Here is a 19,693-nt window from a genome sequence, read left to right on the forward strand (position 1 = left end):
CTCCCACAAGCGGCGGAGCTGGCGGTGCGTCACGAACAGAGAAGAAGAAGAAAGGGAAGAGGGAAACGCCGCTAGACTTTTGGCCCTCATGAGCGGCGGATGGTTTTACAATGGAGAATAGAACGGAGAAGAGAAAAGAAGATGGGTAAAATTGGAATAAAATTACTTCCCCTTCCTTACACCCCGATTTGGGGTGTAAGAAATTGTGGCTATTCATGGGCATGGAAGGGGAACACTTCCCCTTCTTTTCTCTTCCCCTCTTTACCTCACCCCATCCCAAACAGAGGTAATTTTTTTTTCCCCTTCCTTACCTTTCCCTCCCTTTCCCTCACCTCCTCCCAAACAGAGGCTAAGTTGACCTCAAGCTTAACTATGCCATGATCAGGTCTTGAAAGCATATTCTTGACTCCCTACCAAAGAAACCAAAAGTAATCTTCAAAACCAAAGTCCATGAGAACCCGACTCAATTATGCCACTGAGTCAATCAGAGATGTGCAGAAGTCACTACTCAAATTTATAACTCCTTTTATTAGAAATACTCATCGATATGCCTTTGTACATATAGAAAGTTCCAGGCCATTTGAAACCTTCTCCCCTTTTGCTTATGATTCAACCCACAGGCTAAAATGATACAAGCCAACCACACCCTTGCTGAATTTCTGCACATAGTGGAGGAAGATTTTGTCTGCAAAAACTGTCTGCGGCACGTTGGCGTTGTCTTGACGACGTCCTGCTACTCCAGATGTTCGAGAACATTAAGACTTAGATTGAGATAACCTCCCAGCAAACTGATGCTTCATGGCTTTCTTATATCATCTACTCTATCAATCACATCCATGGCTTTTACTCTGTCAATGTCAAAGTCGATGACAGGAAGCAATGATGGCCTTCTTGTGAAAAAGTCGTTCCTGCTGCAGCTCGTTGGAGAATGGCTGTTGCTCTTGCTCAACCTCTTGTTCTTACCCGATTTAGACTTCGACGTGCGGAACTCCTGACTTCTGCTAATTCCAGGTGTTAGCTTTCTGCAGTTCACATGCAGCAGCATTTCTTGGTCTTCTTGGCAGAGCGCGGAACATGGTGAGCTGTGTGTTGTTGAGGCCAATGAGGAAGTCAACCCGTTTTGTGTGGGTGAACGGACAGGAGATTTGATGGGCGACTTGATCCCTCCATTCCCTGATTTGGAATGGCAAACAAGGTGATGAAGCCACAAAACTAAGTCAAGAATGTACGTGTCAGTCTTGCCCTTGTCCGCATGATGCAGTGTCTCAATTCTGAGCAAGTCTACTTGACCACCTGGTTTTTGATCAACTTCGGAACTGAAAGGAAAATATGCAATCACAATTAGGTATGCCTATGATAAGGATGACATCAGGCTAGGAGAAAGGTTATGAATGATCATTCAATAAGCAACCAGAAATTGATCTAGTATCATATTGGTTTCTTACCTAGCGTTCGCCCACTCCCCGACCCATCCAAAACCATGATGAGCCCTGGTTAAGTTGAAGCCAAATTGAAATGGATATGAGCATTCATGATTTGGCAAGTAAAAGCTTTGGAGGATGAATTAAATGGCAAGCTGAATTACTTGGTTGTGTTGTTGGCAAAGGGGACAAGCCAACGCAATGTTTTTTCCATCTCTGATTTGATTTGAGGAACCGTAAGCTGCAAAAGTTGGGGAAAAAAAAACAGTAGCACCAAAGGAATCTGTTATTATTTAGCATCAGTGATGAACCATCAAACTAGTGGTGAATCTTTAAGGATGGCAAGTCAGATTTAAACAATAACATACCTCTTCCTTTGTTTGAGATAATCGCAACCTAGAACGGAATGCAGATTTTATTTTTGGGGGCAATCCTTGGTACAATGAATCTCTCGTATTCTGGGGCACAGAGCCTGAACGAGAGACCTATTGGTACTTGATGGTTAGACGATAAGTTCAAAATAAAGAACTATCTTATACAATCGTACATTTTCATTTCATCAAGGAAATTTCTCGTCTATGAGTAGGTTACTTAAGCAAATAATAAATAGCATTCTTGGCTGCCAAAGCTATTTTGTAAGTGAAGCCCATCTCAAGCTACATAAATGGTACTTTGTCAATCATTATATGGATACTTAAATTGATCAATCGTTGAATCTAATGATTAGGAAGGTTTATTTAATGAATCTGTCATCACCGAATCTAATAATTAGCAGGGTTTATCTAATGAACCTATTGAACCAAGAGGTAAACTTAAATTTAATGCCATCTTGCAACTCAATTTTTTCAAAGAGAAACTCCACATCCCTGTGAAGGTCCAGAATCTATTAATAGCTCAAATCATCTCTAATTGAGTGCAATGTGAAGCCCAGCAAATAAAACCACCACCACAAGCAACCTAATGGGACTGAAAACCTTATCATGCATAGGACTAGAACTGCTCCCATATCAATTATATAAATTATAACAACCCACCCAGATGAAAGAATTGACTACTAACATGGTAAAGCCAACTATTATCCAAAATGTTTAAGGCCAAACCAATTTTCTCCAATTTTATCAACTGTGCCTTACAAATTCTCTCACCGTCTAAACTGGGAAGCCACGGTAGTGTAATATGATGAGCACCCTGATCATAATCTATAATAATTTAAAAAATAGGTGTATATCTTTCCTTTAGCAAAATACAAGTTACTAACTCTATCATTTTATTTAGTATTGCAGTGACATGGACAAACAGTGCACTTTACTGTTGGTTGCTTCTGACAATTATAGAAAATATCATTAATTCCACCTTGTCACACCACGAGTTTCATGATGTCGACAGAGTTGAAAAGTGGAAGATGATAACATTCCTAGGAAAATAGAGAAGGCAACTTCCACATAGCAAGACTTATGAAACACTGCATTTAACTTTTTGGTTTTTGATTATTCCCTTTTGTGATAACACTCAAACCCTGAATTTAAATTTTCAGGGTGTTCCTCCTATTTTCACTAAAAAAAGATGCCAAGGGACCAATACGGAGGTGGCATGCCATACAGTCAGCAATTCATATGGCAAACCAGTAGTTGTGACTGCTGGAAATATTTGCCTTCAACAGATGTATCCTAAAATATGAAGATAACTGCAACAAGAGAACCAAATCTAGCGATGGTAAATTAAATGTAGGTAGAATCAAAACTGAAAATTTGGAAGGTCTTAAAATGAGAAATATTTTGCAAAAGAATCTTAGCAAGCAAAAGGACAGACAATTAAACCCACAAACCAGCAAAAAGAGTGAATTTTGAAAGACAGGAAACAAATTAAGCTAACAACTCACAAGTGTGTCTATCTGAGTGACTATATTTGCATAATGTAGAGCAAGGCCAGAGGGTCCTAATCTTCTATTTATCTTTGTAGTCTGCACTGTTAGTTTAGAAGTATCTGCAGCTAGGTGAATAACAATTTTAATTAGCAAAGATAAAAACTACTGTGAGCAAATAACAATTGATTCATGAATGGATGGTTCAGCTTAAATTTTTATGCCTTTTGTTTCAAATAGGAAAGAACTAAGAAGTATATGTTGATTGACCAAGTGACAAGTTGGAAAGCATTATTCAACGAAGCTAATCCTATAGTTTAGTCAATTGGGAAAATTGGTTGATGTTTGGTATGATGTTGATAAAAACATAAAGAAAAGGATCACTGAAAGTTTGCTCTATTAGCAGACCCACGTTCTTTAACTTACTCTGAGAAAAAATAATCCAAAACATCTTTTAATTGGTTGAGAATAGATGTAGCATAGAATATCACAAGACAACTACATAGACAACATGATGTATCCATGAGGAGCTTGAGAATGCACGGTATACCTTGATCCATAAACATTCAACTGAAAATAGCTAAGAATAAATAAATTCATCGATGATATTCATTATAGAGTACAAAATGTAACCCAATGCACTTCACTCCATGCATCCAATTGACAAGTAAAAAATGAGTGTGTACATGGTGGCTCAGACTTCAACAACTTACTTCATAATTGAGTACTATATGTATTAGTGTTGCTCAAGAAAATCAAATCAAGCCAGTCTCACTTGCACTAATACCCACACCATAGTTTTAAATCTCATAAAGTGTCACCCATTAAGGCATGCCATTTTAGTAAATTAACAAAGCTAATACTTGATCAGCATGGATAACTCACCTCTATTGATTGTGTCGATAAATATCATGTCATGCTAACATTCAGCATGCCTTGGCACACTTCATCACACGTCAAAATAAATTAAAGTAATATTTTTGAGACCAATGCAATATGGATGGTCATATAACTAGAAGGGGTGAATAGCAATTATTCTTGCAAATACAAATGTACTACTGTTTCTAATAACTTAGCGAGGTCACACATAGTTAGTACAACAGAAATCAACACACGAGTAATTCGCATACCACAATCGCTAACAAGGCGACATAACGTGGTTTAGAACTGTCGTTCTTGCTTCACGTCCCATGACTCGTTAGTAAGTTACTCCCTAAAGACCACTATCTTTCTTTTTCGCGCAGATAACATATAAAGGTGGAGAAACCTCTTACAACTTGAACTTACAGCGAAGGTTAGAGGAAGGCTAAAAAAAATACAAGAGAATTGTAATCAGAAAAAGGCTCAATATGATTTATACAATTAATATTTTTTCAACCTTCAAATGCCCCCTTGGTCCCTCCTTTTATAGCCAACAAACATTCAAGCTTTTTGTTATTTTTCTAATTTATAGTCAATCAATCAATTAAATCCACCATCAGCCTCTTGATCGCTTCAGCCTGCAATCTGCCAAGAGTTACTTGAATCGATTGGAATTCACCACCAGACGATTGCTCCACTATAATTCTTAGATCATCCAACAATTGCAACGCAGTGTGATCAAATCAAATCAACAAACCCTTCCGACTTCTTATTGTAGCATCATCAAGAGTGAAATTCATCATCAATCAAGTTAAGACCACAGATTAGTCGACTGTACAATCGACTTAGCCACAAAGATAAATATTTTATTTATTGGCCAATTAGCCTGAGTCAACTCCTTAATTGACTCAACTCATCAGTTGACTTGAATCATCTTGAGTCAACTAGAGCATCGGCTATGATCATCTTAACGATCGAGTGTTCAACTAAATTAAGATCTACCCTCCTCTAAGGACATGTCTCTCAACTCTCACAGCTCACATACTAGAGCTTACCTTTTGTAGTTTGACTTTGCCATCAAGGCCATCTCCTGCTAGTTTACTCATTCATTGGATGGGCCAAGCCCACGGCTTGCTCCATGTCATCCTTCACACTTCACCTACAATTAGCCTTCTTCTAGCTACTGTCAACACTGTGCCTCAATGCTCCTCCTCCTTTAATCCCACGGACATAACTATCTATCTCTGATCTCCAATAAACCTCGAGATAGTCACACTAAATCACGCTCTACGAACTGCTTTAACACCACCACAATGTTTCTCGTCCTATAATCTCTCAAATGTTTCATACTATCTTTCTTCGATCTCCAACAATCCTTCAATTCATTAAGAGTGTTGCCTTGACTACACCAAGCCATTATTAACACTCAACTTTGTCAAGTCACGAGTTTCTCAAATTCCATGTCTGTCCTACCAAGTTCCTTGCATAACTTACCACACACATCAAATACAAATGCAAATTATAACTTAACTCGAGGTCAAACCTGACCACTTAGGGTACAATTGCACCAATAATGTTTACAATTTCTTTAGATTGTTTCTCTAAAATTCTACTTCAATTGATTATGTAACTCTGATAGTATTATTTTTATGTGCAAACAAGTTAAGTGGAAGAAAATCATAGGAAGAAAACTTACATGAATTCATCTCAACATGCAATATAGCTAAAGGTGAGTAAAATAATTTAAAATAATTATTCAAGTAGGATAGTTATACACAACTAGAGGGGAGGTGAATAACGTATTCATCTTTTTCTTCGTTTGGTCTATCATCTTGTCTACAATTGTTAGTTTATGCAGCGGAAAAATAGAAAACAAAAAATAAACACAAAAATATGCAAGCACAATATGATAACCATAAACATAAGTCCTTTTATGTGGTTTGGAACCCCCGGTTCCTACTTCACAATTTATGACCCTTCGACAGGTCACTCCATGAATATTGTTATTTTTCTTCTTTTGAATTCCTTCTCGAAACCTCTTAGAATATAGGTACAAACAACAACAATATAATATAATGTAGTGAATGAAATGATTATAAAGTGAAGTTAATTGCTAAATCGCTTGAGTTGCTTTGGACTACTCTCTAAAGGCCCTAGAATACACTAATAATTGCCTTAGAAACTCCGAGAAACGTATTTAAGATGGTATGAACATATACTTAAGCAACTAATAAATATCTCAGTTAGGCAATGTGAGATCATAATAAATATGCATGTTAATTGAGAAAAAAAAGATCAAAGAAGACTTGATTAGCAACGATAAAATAAAATAAAATTTATTTAAATATAGATGAAAATATAGTAGAAGATCGAACCCAATGACGTAAGAACATCAATATAGCTGATTCACTTTGTGAGATGAAAACTTGATTGTTGTTGTTATTAACTCCATCCTCTCTATCGAACTAAAAGTTGATACATCAACACAAATGGAGAGAGAGACAAGAAATAAGCATGTTGTATGAAGATATGAAAGAGTTTACTCTGACAAGACAATTTTTAAGCTTATATTGGTTTGACCTCATTGTCATTCTATATCAATGTGACAAGGCATGACTTTCTCAACTAGTGTTAGTTGTTGAGTGTATAATGGTTACATCTTCGGATCTTCACATAATAGAAAGAAATCTATTTTTTTCAACTTTTGTATTTTTATCGTATAACATAAGATTTATCATTTCTACCGTCAACCATGTTTATAATCAGTTTGCTGAATTAGAATATCATATTAGGCTAATTGTAAATGCAAAGATTTGGTTGTAATCCAAATGTGGGCTACTATATATGAGGGTTACGAACAAAAGATTAAAAAAAAAATCCAATTTGGCTTGATACAAACTCTTATACCGATCAATCTCCAAGCCAGAGCAATATTAGAAGTTGGAAATAAATTTTTAAAAATAACTAAAAAATATACAGCAAATCCCTGCCAAAATATGAAACCAATTATCAATAATATGTGAGTACACACATGAAATATAGTCCGGCAAGGGTTTATGTTACTTCTTAATTCTTCTCCACTATAAATACTAAATTATAGGAAATGGAACTGACTTCCCAGTGCTTATACTGGAAAGTACCTTTATAAGCTAACATGCCACCAAGCATTTGAACAATGTAACATACCGAAAACTATTCATCAAAACAAGTCAACAACTTCTGCATAAAGAAGGTTTCTCATACTAATGCATTCAAGGTAGTGTGGCACTGGTATACCACCAAGTTATAAACCAAATAGAATCCTAACACTTGTAAATTAATCATTTCACATTTCGTGAGATAATGCCTGAGGCAATTTACAATAGCTTTGGCAAATTACAATTCTCTAGTAAAGGAAACAAACAACAACAACAACAACCAAGTCTTATCCCACTAAGTGGGGTCGGCTATATGGATCCTTTTACGCCATTGAGCTCTATCTTCTATTATATCATCATTTATATTTAAATAAATTTTATCCTGTTTTATTGTTGCTAACCAAGTCTTTTTTGGTCTACCTCGCCCTCGTTTGATATGCGTATTTGTCATAGTTTCACACCGCCTAACTGGAGCATTTATCGGTCGTCTAAGTACATGTCCGTACCACCTTAAACGTATCTCACGGAGTTTTTCCTCAATAGATGCAACTCCAACTTTCTCTCTAATGCTCTCATTTCTTATTCTGTCCATCTTCGTATGTCCACACATCCATCTTAACATCCTCATCTCCGCAACTCTCATCTTTTGCTCATGTGCTCGAGTCATAGCCCAACATTCAGCGCCGGAAACAAACAAGGCATAAAAAAATGCAATTCAATTAAATTCAAGAAAGAAGATATATAACATGTCCGTGGACAGCATTATAAAATGGTTGGGTTTGGCAATGCATTCGCGTTTCAAAAGTGCATTTCATAAATGCACTTGTGCTAAAGCGCATTGTATAAAAGGAATTGTGTTTGGTAATAAATAAATCAAAATCACTTTCATCTACAGTCTATTTACTATGGAAGTGTTTTTCATTTAAATTTGGATTTTGATAATGTAATAAAAATTAGAAGAAAATAAAATATAAAATAACTATGTTTACATCTCTAATTTTATTATTATTTGTATGGCATAAAATGTACTATTTTATGTTGTAACTATTTTCAAAAACAAATATCTTACTGAATAATTATATTTATTTTATTTGGAAAACTATTAATATATGATTTTATATTGACTTAAATAATTAAAATTTGAATCTGTTGGCCATGTAGTATTATTTACTTTATATTTTAGAATGATTCTGTTACAATTGTTTGAATTATTTAATTAGTAGTAAGATAACATTGATTATGTAATAATTTAAATTTTTGTTCTGAATTTATTATTTTAATATGTTTAAATGGTTAGGGTAATAATAAACAATTTATAGTTTGAATTTTTATAGTATAATATTAATTCAAATATTAAATATTAGTTTACAAATATATTATAAAATTCATTTATACCAAAATTGGATATTAACATTTATAGCATTTATTGTATTAATACTAAATTTACCATACACTTAATTCACTCTCAAAGTGATTTAGCCCTCTAAAGTACTTTCGGAAAAGCATTCCCTAATCCAGTCTATGCCCTATCACAAAAACTGCAGAAACATAATAAATATCAAATATGAAAAGACTGAACTTTTGTTAAGACCTACATGTAATCATGTATAAATCAATCACAGGAATGTTAAGCTAGTCAAGGGAAAAACAAACTAAACTGAGACAGGTTTATATTCAAGTACCAGAATTTCCAAATGCATCATTAATCTTCAGATGTATGAAATGGACAATATCTACAAGCTTCACCAGTACCTACAATATAGCAAGGACAACTTTTTCCCTTAAAACACAACTTCCAATTCTGACAAATACCATTAACGTTTTAACTTTTAGTATCATCAATATTGAACTCCCAAAAGGTTGCCAAACAATTCAAAAGTTTGTAAAGCCTATGCAAAACAACATGGTAGGGTGAGTGGCAATGCATTATCATATTGTGACATCTTATAGCAATATATACTCTTACATATTCCAAATTCTTAGACCATAGTGATCTTTTCTTCAAGGATTTTACATGCTTTCTTTGGCTCTTCAGCTCTTGCTTTAGAATTTGAAGATTCTCCCCTACATATCAATTAATACATTCAGGATGATGGTTGTCAATAAAACATTGCATATAAAAAGTTACGAGTTTTCATCATAACACCAGAAGATGTGATAAGAAAAATATGCTTAATCCAATCAGGTATCAAGATTCTAGCATGAAAAGAATGTTGGCTAATATCAGAAGATTGTTAGTTCACTTAATGCCAAGCATAAAGGTGCCCTCAAAATGAATGGCTCTACCTCCACATACAATTGTGGATGGCAGTCTACATGTTTTGCTGACTAAGCACAATAGCTCAAGATTAAAGACCGAGTAAAATCTCAATTTTTGATGACAGAGACTATTGAGCAGGTAAATAGCCTTTCTGCATCCTATGCACATATTTGATGAAAAAATCACTATTTCAAACCCAAATATTCAAGTCAAGCATGTTTCAGCAGAGTAATACAAGTTGCAATAACAACTGATTTGGTAGCCAAGACCATTTAAGAGTGATTAACTATGGAATTGCAGGACTTCCGAAGGTGTGGCAGTGTTGAGACCAGCTTAATTGACTGACAGCAGAGATTGTAGCAGCAAGATGTGATGTCAGAGAAGAGATGTAGAGTGGCAAAAGAAAAAGAATGAACTACAGTACAAAAAAAACCAAATCCTCAAAGAGAAAAGTAATATCATAATACATAAGTGGAAACCTATGCTTGTTGATTGTTCTCATTGTGATATTGATAGGTCAAAAATATCTATACTAATTGGATAAGTTTGAAAATAAAAAATAGCAATCAACTCCAATTAAAAATTCAACATGTTAATGAGCATCTTTACAATCATACAGCTAATTTAAGCTAACATGAAAGTGAACTGACACTTGGGAAGCCAGGAGATTTTCTAATAGTGATATACTGTGCAATATTGAAAGTGAAAATTTGGTTCTCCGTATGCAAACTAACAATCACTTGATAATTCAAAATTATTAAATAACCAGAAAGTAGATTTGCATAACTAAAGAGGAATATTTACAGTAATTTGGTATACAAGTATAGAAGGATATACTACCCTATGCATAGCTCAAAGCAAGAGCATCTTCATAGTGCTTTTGATCAATACAAGTACCTTTATTTGATCTAGCATTGTTATACCAGTGAAACTAATCCTGACCTGGGACTTACTGGGAGAATAATCCAAGACTCAATAAAATGGGTATGTTTGCTCAAAATACTAGATCAACCAGTAATTTCTCATTAAAACAAAATAGAAAATATACCTCTCTGAGAACAGTATATGAAAAGTGAAAACCAAAATTAAATGCCAATAACCTAGAAGAGAAGCTGACCTCTTTGAACTCCACTTGCACTATTGTCCTCTTGCTGCTTCCTCTTGTAATCTTGCTCAAATCTATCCAAAGTATGCAACTCATGATACAATTCCTATAGAAACAGACATGAAAATAGTAAGAAACTTTTGAGAATCAAAAGAATAGCATTGCCAAAGTAATGATAAAATTGCTTAAAATGACTAAATGGACAGCTTAGGGTTTGTCTCGGCCACTCAAACACGGAATATAAAAGTCTTATATAAGACATCAAACTTATGCAGCAACAACCGGAATAATTTATCAGCCCAATCAAAAAAAAAGGTCACTATAATGACTACAAACAAGTTAGCAATTACTTGCAAACATGGAATCTCTTAATACAACACATTTAACCTATGTAACACTAATTTAAAAACTAACAACTTACGTATCAGCATACTGATATAGACTATTAAAATTAACCTCCCAACTTCTGAAATGAAGTAGTTCAGATCTTACTATTTTAATCAGAATTTCAAAATTTATGAAACCCCTAGAAAAGGATCACTGAACTTAAGGAATGGATCAATTTAACTCCACAGGCTTCTAATAAAATGCACGTTCAGGAATGAACTTCTCTGCCATGAAACTTTCAACTGTAGAAATAATGGTGATTCTTTTGCTTTAAGTCGATGACTTTCCTATTTGTTCAAGAGAGAGGGAGATAAGTTAATTCAAACAAGCTAGGAAAACATCCATATTTCAGAGGTTTATTCAATGTTTATATATTTGATTATAAGGATAAAAGAACAGCTTATCACCCTTGAAACTTTCCAAAATTACAACTTTTTAATATGTCGTAAAAGAAATCATGTCAATATATAGTGTGTTTAAGCACTAATCAAGAGTTTAGATGAATTTTATTGACTAAGTAACTAAAAGTAATCATGAGAACATGTGCAAACTACTAAGAAACAGAAAAGTCTACCTACATACAAGGGAAACAGACACAAGCAGCAAAGATATTACACAAGAACTCAAGATACAATCATGACTCAAGATACATGTGAATATGAAGTGAAGTAGACTACATTAAAACAATAGTGATTAATGAATACAGTGTACCCACAGCTGTATGTTGAGCTAATGTCAAAAGTTGTTCAATAGCTGATTCTGTTACTTCTTTCAGCTGATTTTGAGGTGTGTGTTCTGATGCCAGTCTGATATCAACATACAATATAAATTAATTGTGCAGGCAGTGGTACTGATTATGTTAACTCTGTGGAATAAAAATAGGGATTTTACCTGATAAAATAGCGCTCCAAATTGTGCCATTGAGGATCCTTACACCGATTTCCAAAGCGCACAACCTCATTAGAGAAGACATTAAGATCATCCCTGTTAGAAGTGGGGAAAAAACTCAATAAACGGAAGTACTTAATATTTGATTGTCTAAGGCATATCTGTCAAGACCAACCTTTATTATGAAATTTCTGAGCATATATTTAATTGTATGTAATACTTATCTATGGTATGAATGAATGAAGAATGGTGTCCTAAAGTACCTTTTGTCAGAAATAGCAATGCTTAGCAATTCATCCATATCTCTAGATATCAAATGTTGTACACCTTCTGAGGGAAGTACAACTTGCTTCAAATGCTTTATGTTCTCCTCTGAAAGTGATTGCATAAGATTGGATCCTTTAACTATTGTGTTGGCAACTTCAAAACATAAAATGGCTATTTTGTTTCCATTTGTTGACATTCCTGCTACAAAACTACTACTGAGATGCAAATTTGTGACACTACTACCAAGTGTATCCAATACTTCCACAGCTTTGCCAAGCCCCATACTACCTGCCTTTCCTAACACAGAGCTCACTTCTGAAACCTGCAATACAGTTATGTGGAATTGATATCCCTTGCTTACAGGGACGTACATAATCAAGAATTACAAGGGAAGAATACAGTATAAGCACATTAATAGAGCATTCTTTATTTTTATCGTCAAAAGATGTTTTATCATCAATCGAGGTTACACCTAACTACATAAAATGCAACCAACAATAATATGACCAAGGTTCGAAATATCGAGCCGTGCCAGTATTTCGGTGTTTGACTAGAACAATATTGTTTTGGTATCATGTCAACGTTCCGATGTATGATACCAGTAGTAAATTGGAGGTGGAAGGAAGAAGGAGATAAAGAAAAAGATAAAGATAAAGATAAACAACTGCATAGTTAAGTTCAATATTTGTTTTTCATTTGTAATGCTATGATTTTGATATTATTTTGTATGAAGATAAACTATAAAAAAATCATATTATCTCAATTTTAGTATGCCAAAGGGTGTCAAATGTTGACATGAAATGATACTTGTTGGCATGATTAACACGACGAAACAGGAGACAGTGTCTCAATGCCAAGTAGTGTCGAGTTTCGGTAATCTATTGAAATGAGACATTTTGCCCATTTCGCTTGATACGGTACGAGACTTCAAACCAGGAATATAACCTTTTCATTCATGAATTTCACTACACCCTAACCTCACACATTCATCTCAATATTCTCATCTATAATTACATTGATTCTTTATATGCGAAGAGTAGATGATCATGTGACTATCTTATGAAACCTTTTCAATCTAACGTAGAGTGCACTATGATTAGTCCCTGTTTATGTAACCACAATTATAAATGTGGGAAAACACATTTTTGTAACCGTGTATAGATGAAATTGTTTCATAGATTATGGAATATGATAGCGTAGCTAGTTTCCATAAATGTCTTAGTTTTTTAGGTTTTCCAAAGAATAAGCCATGTTATCAATCTATAAAAGCAGCAATGATCCTATGTATTTAACAAGTTTTTGAGTTAATATAATTTTCGATTTCAACAAACTCTTCATAATCTCTTATCTTTCTCTCCCCAGCATCTTCATCTTTTAAAATCTCTTTTATTTATTGTCGCCAATTACAGGCTTTACCCTTTTTCTCTTTTTTTATTCTATTTTTTTCTTATGATGCCTTAATCAAAATCCTAAACAAGCAATCTCGTAATTCAACTTTTTTTCTCTTCTCCTTCTCTCCGTGTCACCACCACATCCTCTGCACATCTACTGTCATCTCCACATTTCACCATTTTGTTGCACCACCATCATTAATTTCTTTCACCGTTTTATTCCACTACCATCATTAATTCCTTAGTCTCATCCATTCTCAATTTTGGATTTCCTTCTAGCAACCTTCATAACTGAATTTCTATCAACCTTCATTGTCGATTTTTTCTTTTTATAATCCTTCATAACTAAATTCCTGAAAGTTGGAATCAAGCATCTACATGCAACCATGAAGATTCATGTCTGGTATTTTAGAAACAAGGAGTTTGACAATGTGAATTGATTGCTAGCAAGGAGAAAATAGAAGCTTAGGAAGTGCTCTCAAACAGCTGAAGTGTTTTTCCAGGTTCCTGATGTTATTTGAGCAAGAAGCTTTGTGAATGAAGAGAAGAAAATGAACTCCTACAATGATTTTTTTAGCTAAGGCCTTGAATTAAAAACCATGGGTAGAAACACCTGTCTAGGGAAATGTTTTGCCTTCCAATTTGTTCATGAAATGCCAAGGAAATTTGGATTGACTTGTTACTCTTTCAATCCTTTCCATTTTTATTTATATATATTTTGATAGGTTTTATATTAGTCAAGATTCGAGAGTGATATCAAACAAGCTATTGTTTGAAATGAAACGCCCATTTGGGTCAAGCATGGAATCAAGCATCTGCATGTGGCCATGAAGATTTATGTCTAGTATTTTAGAAACAAGGAGTTTCACAATGATTAGATTGCTAACAAGGAGAAGTAGAAGCTTAGGAAGAAGTTCTCAAATAGACAAAGCGTTTTTCCGAGCTCCGATGTTATTTGAGCAAGAAGCTTTGAAATGGGAGAGAAGAAAAGGAACTCCCAGAGGATGATTTTGCTTTTTTAATCAAGACTCTGAATTAAAAACCATGGCACCTATCTATATAAATGTTTTGCCTTCCAATTTGTTCATCAAATCATGGTTTGAAATCTCGTATTGTATTGGGCGAAACGTATCGTTCTGGGCAAAACATATCGTTCCAATAAATCACCGAAACTCAATACCACTCGACACCAAAATTCAAAATCTCGAATCATGTCGTAGTTTTGGTCTTTAACCCAAAAGATACTGTTTTAGTATCATGTCAACGGTCCGATAAATAGGGTCGTTGACAGATTGGAAGTTGAAGGAGGAAAGAGTTAAAGTAAAGGAATGAGGCATTGTTTGTGCTGAGTGGTATTGAGTTTCAATAAAATATCGAAATGATATATTTCAATCATTTCGCCTGGCATGGTACTTCAGCACAACAATATTTCCTTCATGCAGAAATGATATATTTCAACTATTTCGCCTGACATGGTACTTCAGCACAACAATGTTTTCTTCCTATGTTTCATCTCCTTTCTTCTTCAATTCCAATCCATTACCGGCACCATGCATCAAAACATTGTCACAATATTGAAACAATATCCAAGGAAATATTGTTCCAATCAATGGTTGAAATTTCGATACGACTCAAGATTTTGAACCTTGCATGAAATGCCAAGGAAATTTGGATTGGCTTGTTACTCTTTTAATCATGTCCGTCTTTATTTATTTATATTTTGTTTCATCAACCACATTTCCCGTTTACCAACACTATTTCAAAGAATGTTAGATCTACGTTTCATGTTTAAAATACTATTAGTTCCATCAAGTTTCCTATGTAATATTAAATTGTAATCTCTACACCATTATTATGCTTGTATTATCGCTATATAATATCTTTAATTTATATTACCAGGGGAAAGAAATCATGTTTCACACTATGTCACTATTTTAAAAAAAGTGTATTACAAGAAATAGTACAAAAATATGAAACCATTAGAGTGGAAGGTGTAAAAGGTGGTAAAGTGTTACCAAAAGAACATTAGTTAATGCAACGAAAAATCTAATTAATTTTTATACATAATTCTTAATAAAGCATAAAGGGATGGAAAAGATCCATGTAGCCCATCACAAATAGTTGGGACAATATAAGTTGACAATGATGAAATAATGGTGGGCATACAACTTAAAGCTAACTTTTCTTCCTTTTTTCAAACTTTTAGTTATAAAGGTCAGAAAATCCAATTTTGGTATAATGATGGTCGTAGGGAAGCAAAAGAACCTCTCACCGACATTTTACATTCAAAAGTTTAAAAATATTGTATTTTAAATGTATTTAATTTAATTTTCTTGATTATTTACATTTATTATATTGTATTTTATTTTGTTTGATCTTTCTAACTTAAATTATGGCAATATAGTGATGTCCCTATATTAAAAATGGTAATCATGATGTTTCTTGTCTTAAAAAATTGAAGATTCACTTGATCTTTTCAAAAGTGGAAGTAATCTTTCCCACTTTGACCAAATCCATCACCAGTTTGTGTTAGTCCCAACTATATGGAGTTAACCACATCAATTTTATCATGGTTTTATCACTCTAGATCCACAATCAATTTCAAGTGAAATAATCGGAGCCTTAAAATTACTGTGTGAAATGAAAGGAATTCATTAGTTATGCGCCCAATAGTTCTTGAAGTACCAACAACATTATATTATATCTTTTTTGACATCAATTAAATTATTATACACTCTTTTCAGCATTAAAATTGACCATAACAAATGCCTAATAATTATATCAGAAGTTCTTTCCAAATAAACAACAATCATGTGGAAACATTATTCACTAAACTCCCTCATTAGTGCACAACTCATACACAGAACTAAACTAGGATATAACAATCTACCACACTTAAAGCATGTGTCTCTGTCAAGACTTGAAATCCAACGGTGGCTCTGACATCCACAAACAACTCTTTCCTAATATCTCATTTTGATACCACTTCTCCCAACTTACACAAATTAGAGAACTGACTCAATTTGTTAGGTCCATCCAATGACCCAAAATGCTTAAGCTAAATGAACAATATTTCAGTCATCTAAGCCTACAAATATGTTCTTAGCCTACAACTCTCTATGTGGGACTAAACTAATGCATCGTACTCATGAGCATTGAAACAACTCACTCTTTTTGTTTGCTCAAATTTGAAGGGGGCATATGCCAATAAACTCAACAAGACGCATAAGATAAAGACAGGTCATCTTATTCCATATAAACACTGATATCACAATGGTCCATATGAGAATCTTCTAGATTTAGTGGCCTCATGGTGTACTCCTTAGAATAAACTGCAAGCTTACAACAACGGAAGATCAAGCATACTAATAGGTCATAAGTTTCATAATTAGAATTTAATTTAAGTTACAGTAATCTGAAATTTTTAATTTATCAAGGAAGAGCTCAATTTGCATATCTATGGCAAAGAATCACACATGCAAGCTATATCAGGAATGCGCTAGAGACACACAAATCACCGAAAAGGCAATGCATAGATAAAAATGAATAAATTAAGTGGGAAAAATGCATGTGGTAACGTGAAAAATGAACCATAAGTATACACCATGCTAAAGATTTCATCGAATACCTAAAATATTAGGACCAAGAACAGCCATTCTTTTGTCTCTTCAGCAAGTTTATAACCTACTACTGTGTAACTCTGGATTAGTATTTCATAGGCCATGCATAGGACAGAGTAAAACTTCAAGGTGACTAAGAACATTCATAGCTTGCCTAATTGTACTGGAGTAATGGAATGCTTTGCTACTAATATCTTTAGTATCAATATCCACAACATCTTAGATATTAGATGAAAATTAGTGATAGAAGGAAAAGTAGAACTGTAGAAGTCACTATAACTTGGCTGGATTAGTTCTTCTAGACTTTGCATTTAAGCTATGTTGCTGTACCAAAGAAGGAAGAAATAAGAAAGCAACAGCCAATTGTCTAACCGTTTTGCATGAAGCACCATGCAGTCTTGCCCCATTCGTATTATTGCTAACCAAAAAGTGAGAAAAAGAAAAACACTGTAACCTATCTCATCTCGCTTAGCATGATGATAGAAAACGTGTCAAGTCATTCATTGTGCTAGCAGTCCTTACCTGGAATAAGATAAAATAAAATAAAATGCAACAAGAACATCACACGAGCTTGCCTTGGTAGTCCCTGACTTCCCAAAGGTGCAGGGCCTAGAACTGGTTAGTCCAGAAGTTTGCGGGGCAGATGTGGAGAACTGTGGTCCAGTCGCATCTGCGGAAGTAACTGAAGAGTTTCCAGGCAAAGGTTGTTCCCGCAGCTGTTTCTCCATTGCTTCTTCCGTCGCATTCCCTTGTGTCTTCTTGTTCGGCTGATTCGTTGTTGGCTGATTCCTGCATCCATTGGGATCTTGTGTATCACTAGGCGATTTATCCACGGACGATGTCTTCGAGCAAACTCCGCCCATTTGACTGAACGCTTTCCCAATTCCAATTTTTCGCCCTTTTTCACAAACCAGAAACCAGAAGTCTCAGCAAAAAATTCGCTACAAAAAGCTGTCCTTCAAACCAAAGGATTCTATGGAGCATTCTAAACATGATGTGAAGGGTTAATCAGACATCGATTGCGGCCGCAGCTCTAACAGATGAACACAAACATGAAGTACCTAAAAACACAAGAGAATGATCTAGTTCAGAACTCGAGGTCAAACTCTCCAAATAATCAGAAACTATAGGCAGAAAACCAGCACAAAGAAGAGAGCGGAAAAAAATTGCAATTTTTCAAGCACCCAGGAGGAAGTAGCAAAATAATCTAAAAGTGGGAAGTAGCAAAATACCTTGTCGAAAGGATCAGAAACCGCCAAACAAGGAGGAAGGCACTAAGGAGAACGAAACAGCAAACGATCGATGCAAGGCTTCCCCCAATCTCACAGTTGGTCAGACACGAACGCCTATCGATCGCAGATTTCAGGCACACCAGTAGAAAATGCTTATCATATACAATGGCGAACACAGAGGAGGAGAAAAGGACTGCAGCTGCTGTCTCCCAGAACCGATCAAGCAACGACGAACGAAAAGGTTAAACAACTCTGTCGATTCAACGACTGACTGATTGATTGATATTCCATCTCCCCGGTCAAGATCGCATCTCTTCGCTTCCCACGGCATCCGGAGGCCGATAATCCATGAACCAAACCACACGCACCGGGGTGGAAGCTGGTCAAACTCAAACACCCTAAGTCGTCTCTCTTTTTTTTTATTAATTCAGGTGGTTAGACTTCGTCTAACTAATACTCATGCTTGTTTACTCCTTGATAAAATATTGGTCACAATAGGGAAGATATTACTCGGCTTCTTCTACCATTTTATTTTGTCATTTTTATTTTGTCATAACCAATTCAACTATGTTCCAAAGGTACAATCATAAAAAATGATAATCCCAGTAGCCACATCTCTGGGAGTGATCGGCCTGGTCCCACGGAAGTTTCCCACCGACCAACAGGATAAATCGAGAAGCACATACGGCGGTCAATCCAGATGCCCAGCATCCTTTGATTGCGTTCCCCATTTGAAGGAAAATTTCTGTAAATACGTCATAGCTGGGAATCGAACCGTGGATACCTAGGTTACAATCCGGATGTCCTACCATTGCACCATTGTCCCGGGAATCCGGAAGTGCAATCATAATATCTTGGATAATAATGGTTGATCGTAAATCAATCGTGACCTTGCCCATAAAATATAATTTATATGTTTTCAAAAATCCATTTATAAATTATTTATTTCATTTGCTTAGGCCTCTATTATTTATGCACCTATTGGTGTTTGACTCGGTCTTTATTCAATGACGTCTTCCCCCTTGATTGATTATTCATCGTCTTCAGCATGCGGTTATTGTTTGACCCAAACCGTGTGGGCGAGGGGTCGAGGTGGCTGTGCCTGGTCCAAACCGTGTGGCCCGACGGTCCAGGAAATGTGTTTGACCAACTAAATTCCTAAACCGATGAAGATAATTTGCCACTTGGAATCTTGAATACTGAACTACTGTTTCGATCAAACAGTTTGCCATTAATCAAGCAACAGAGAATTAGCGATGGCCG

The 19,693-nt window shown here is 35.1% G+C and overlaps 1 protein-coding gene across 2 annotated transcripts; it reads right to left on the reverse strand.

Moving 5' to 3' along the window:
* Positions 1–501: 501 nt before the first annotated feature.
* On the reverse strand, positions 502–18,757 carry LOC141826535 (protein PSK SIMULATOR 1-like). Of its 2 annotated transcripts, none has more exons than XM_074713787.1 (13): positions 18,431–18,757; positions 17,774–18,259; positions 12,184–12,509; positions 11,924–12,016; positions 11,748–11,838; positions 10,658–10,751; positions 9,247–9,344; positions 8,963–9,032; positions 3,301–3,404; positions 1,790–1,906; positions 1,586–1,662; positions 1,446–1,490; positions 502–1,316 (listed from the first exon to the last, which is right to left on the reverse strand). In XM_074713787.1, the coding sequence occupies exons 2-13, from the start codon at positions 18,059–18,061 to the stop codon at positions 797–799; spliced, it is 1,923 nt and encodes a 640-aa protein (XP_074569888.1). In that variant the 5' UTR covers positions 18,062–18,259; positions 18,431–18,757; the 3' UTR covers positions 502–796. The 2 variants fall into 2 exon arrangements, with proteins under 2 accessions (XP_074569888.1, XP_074569887.1); XM_074713786.1 differs by having other exon boundaries at positions 3,301–3,410.
* Between the last annotated feature and the right edge of the window lie 936 nt (positions 18,758–19,693).

The sequence above is a fragment of the Curcuma longa genome, chromosome 4, assembly GCF_044706935.1.
Source record: "Curcuma longa cultivar G26 ecotype Majalengka, Jawa Barat chromosome 4, ITB_CL_G26_1.1, whole genome shotgun sequence".
Taxonomy (NCBI): Eukaryota; Viridiplantae; Streptophyta; class Magnoliopsida; order Zingiberales; family Zingiberaceae; genus Curcuma; species Curcuma longa.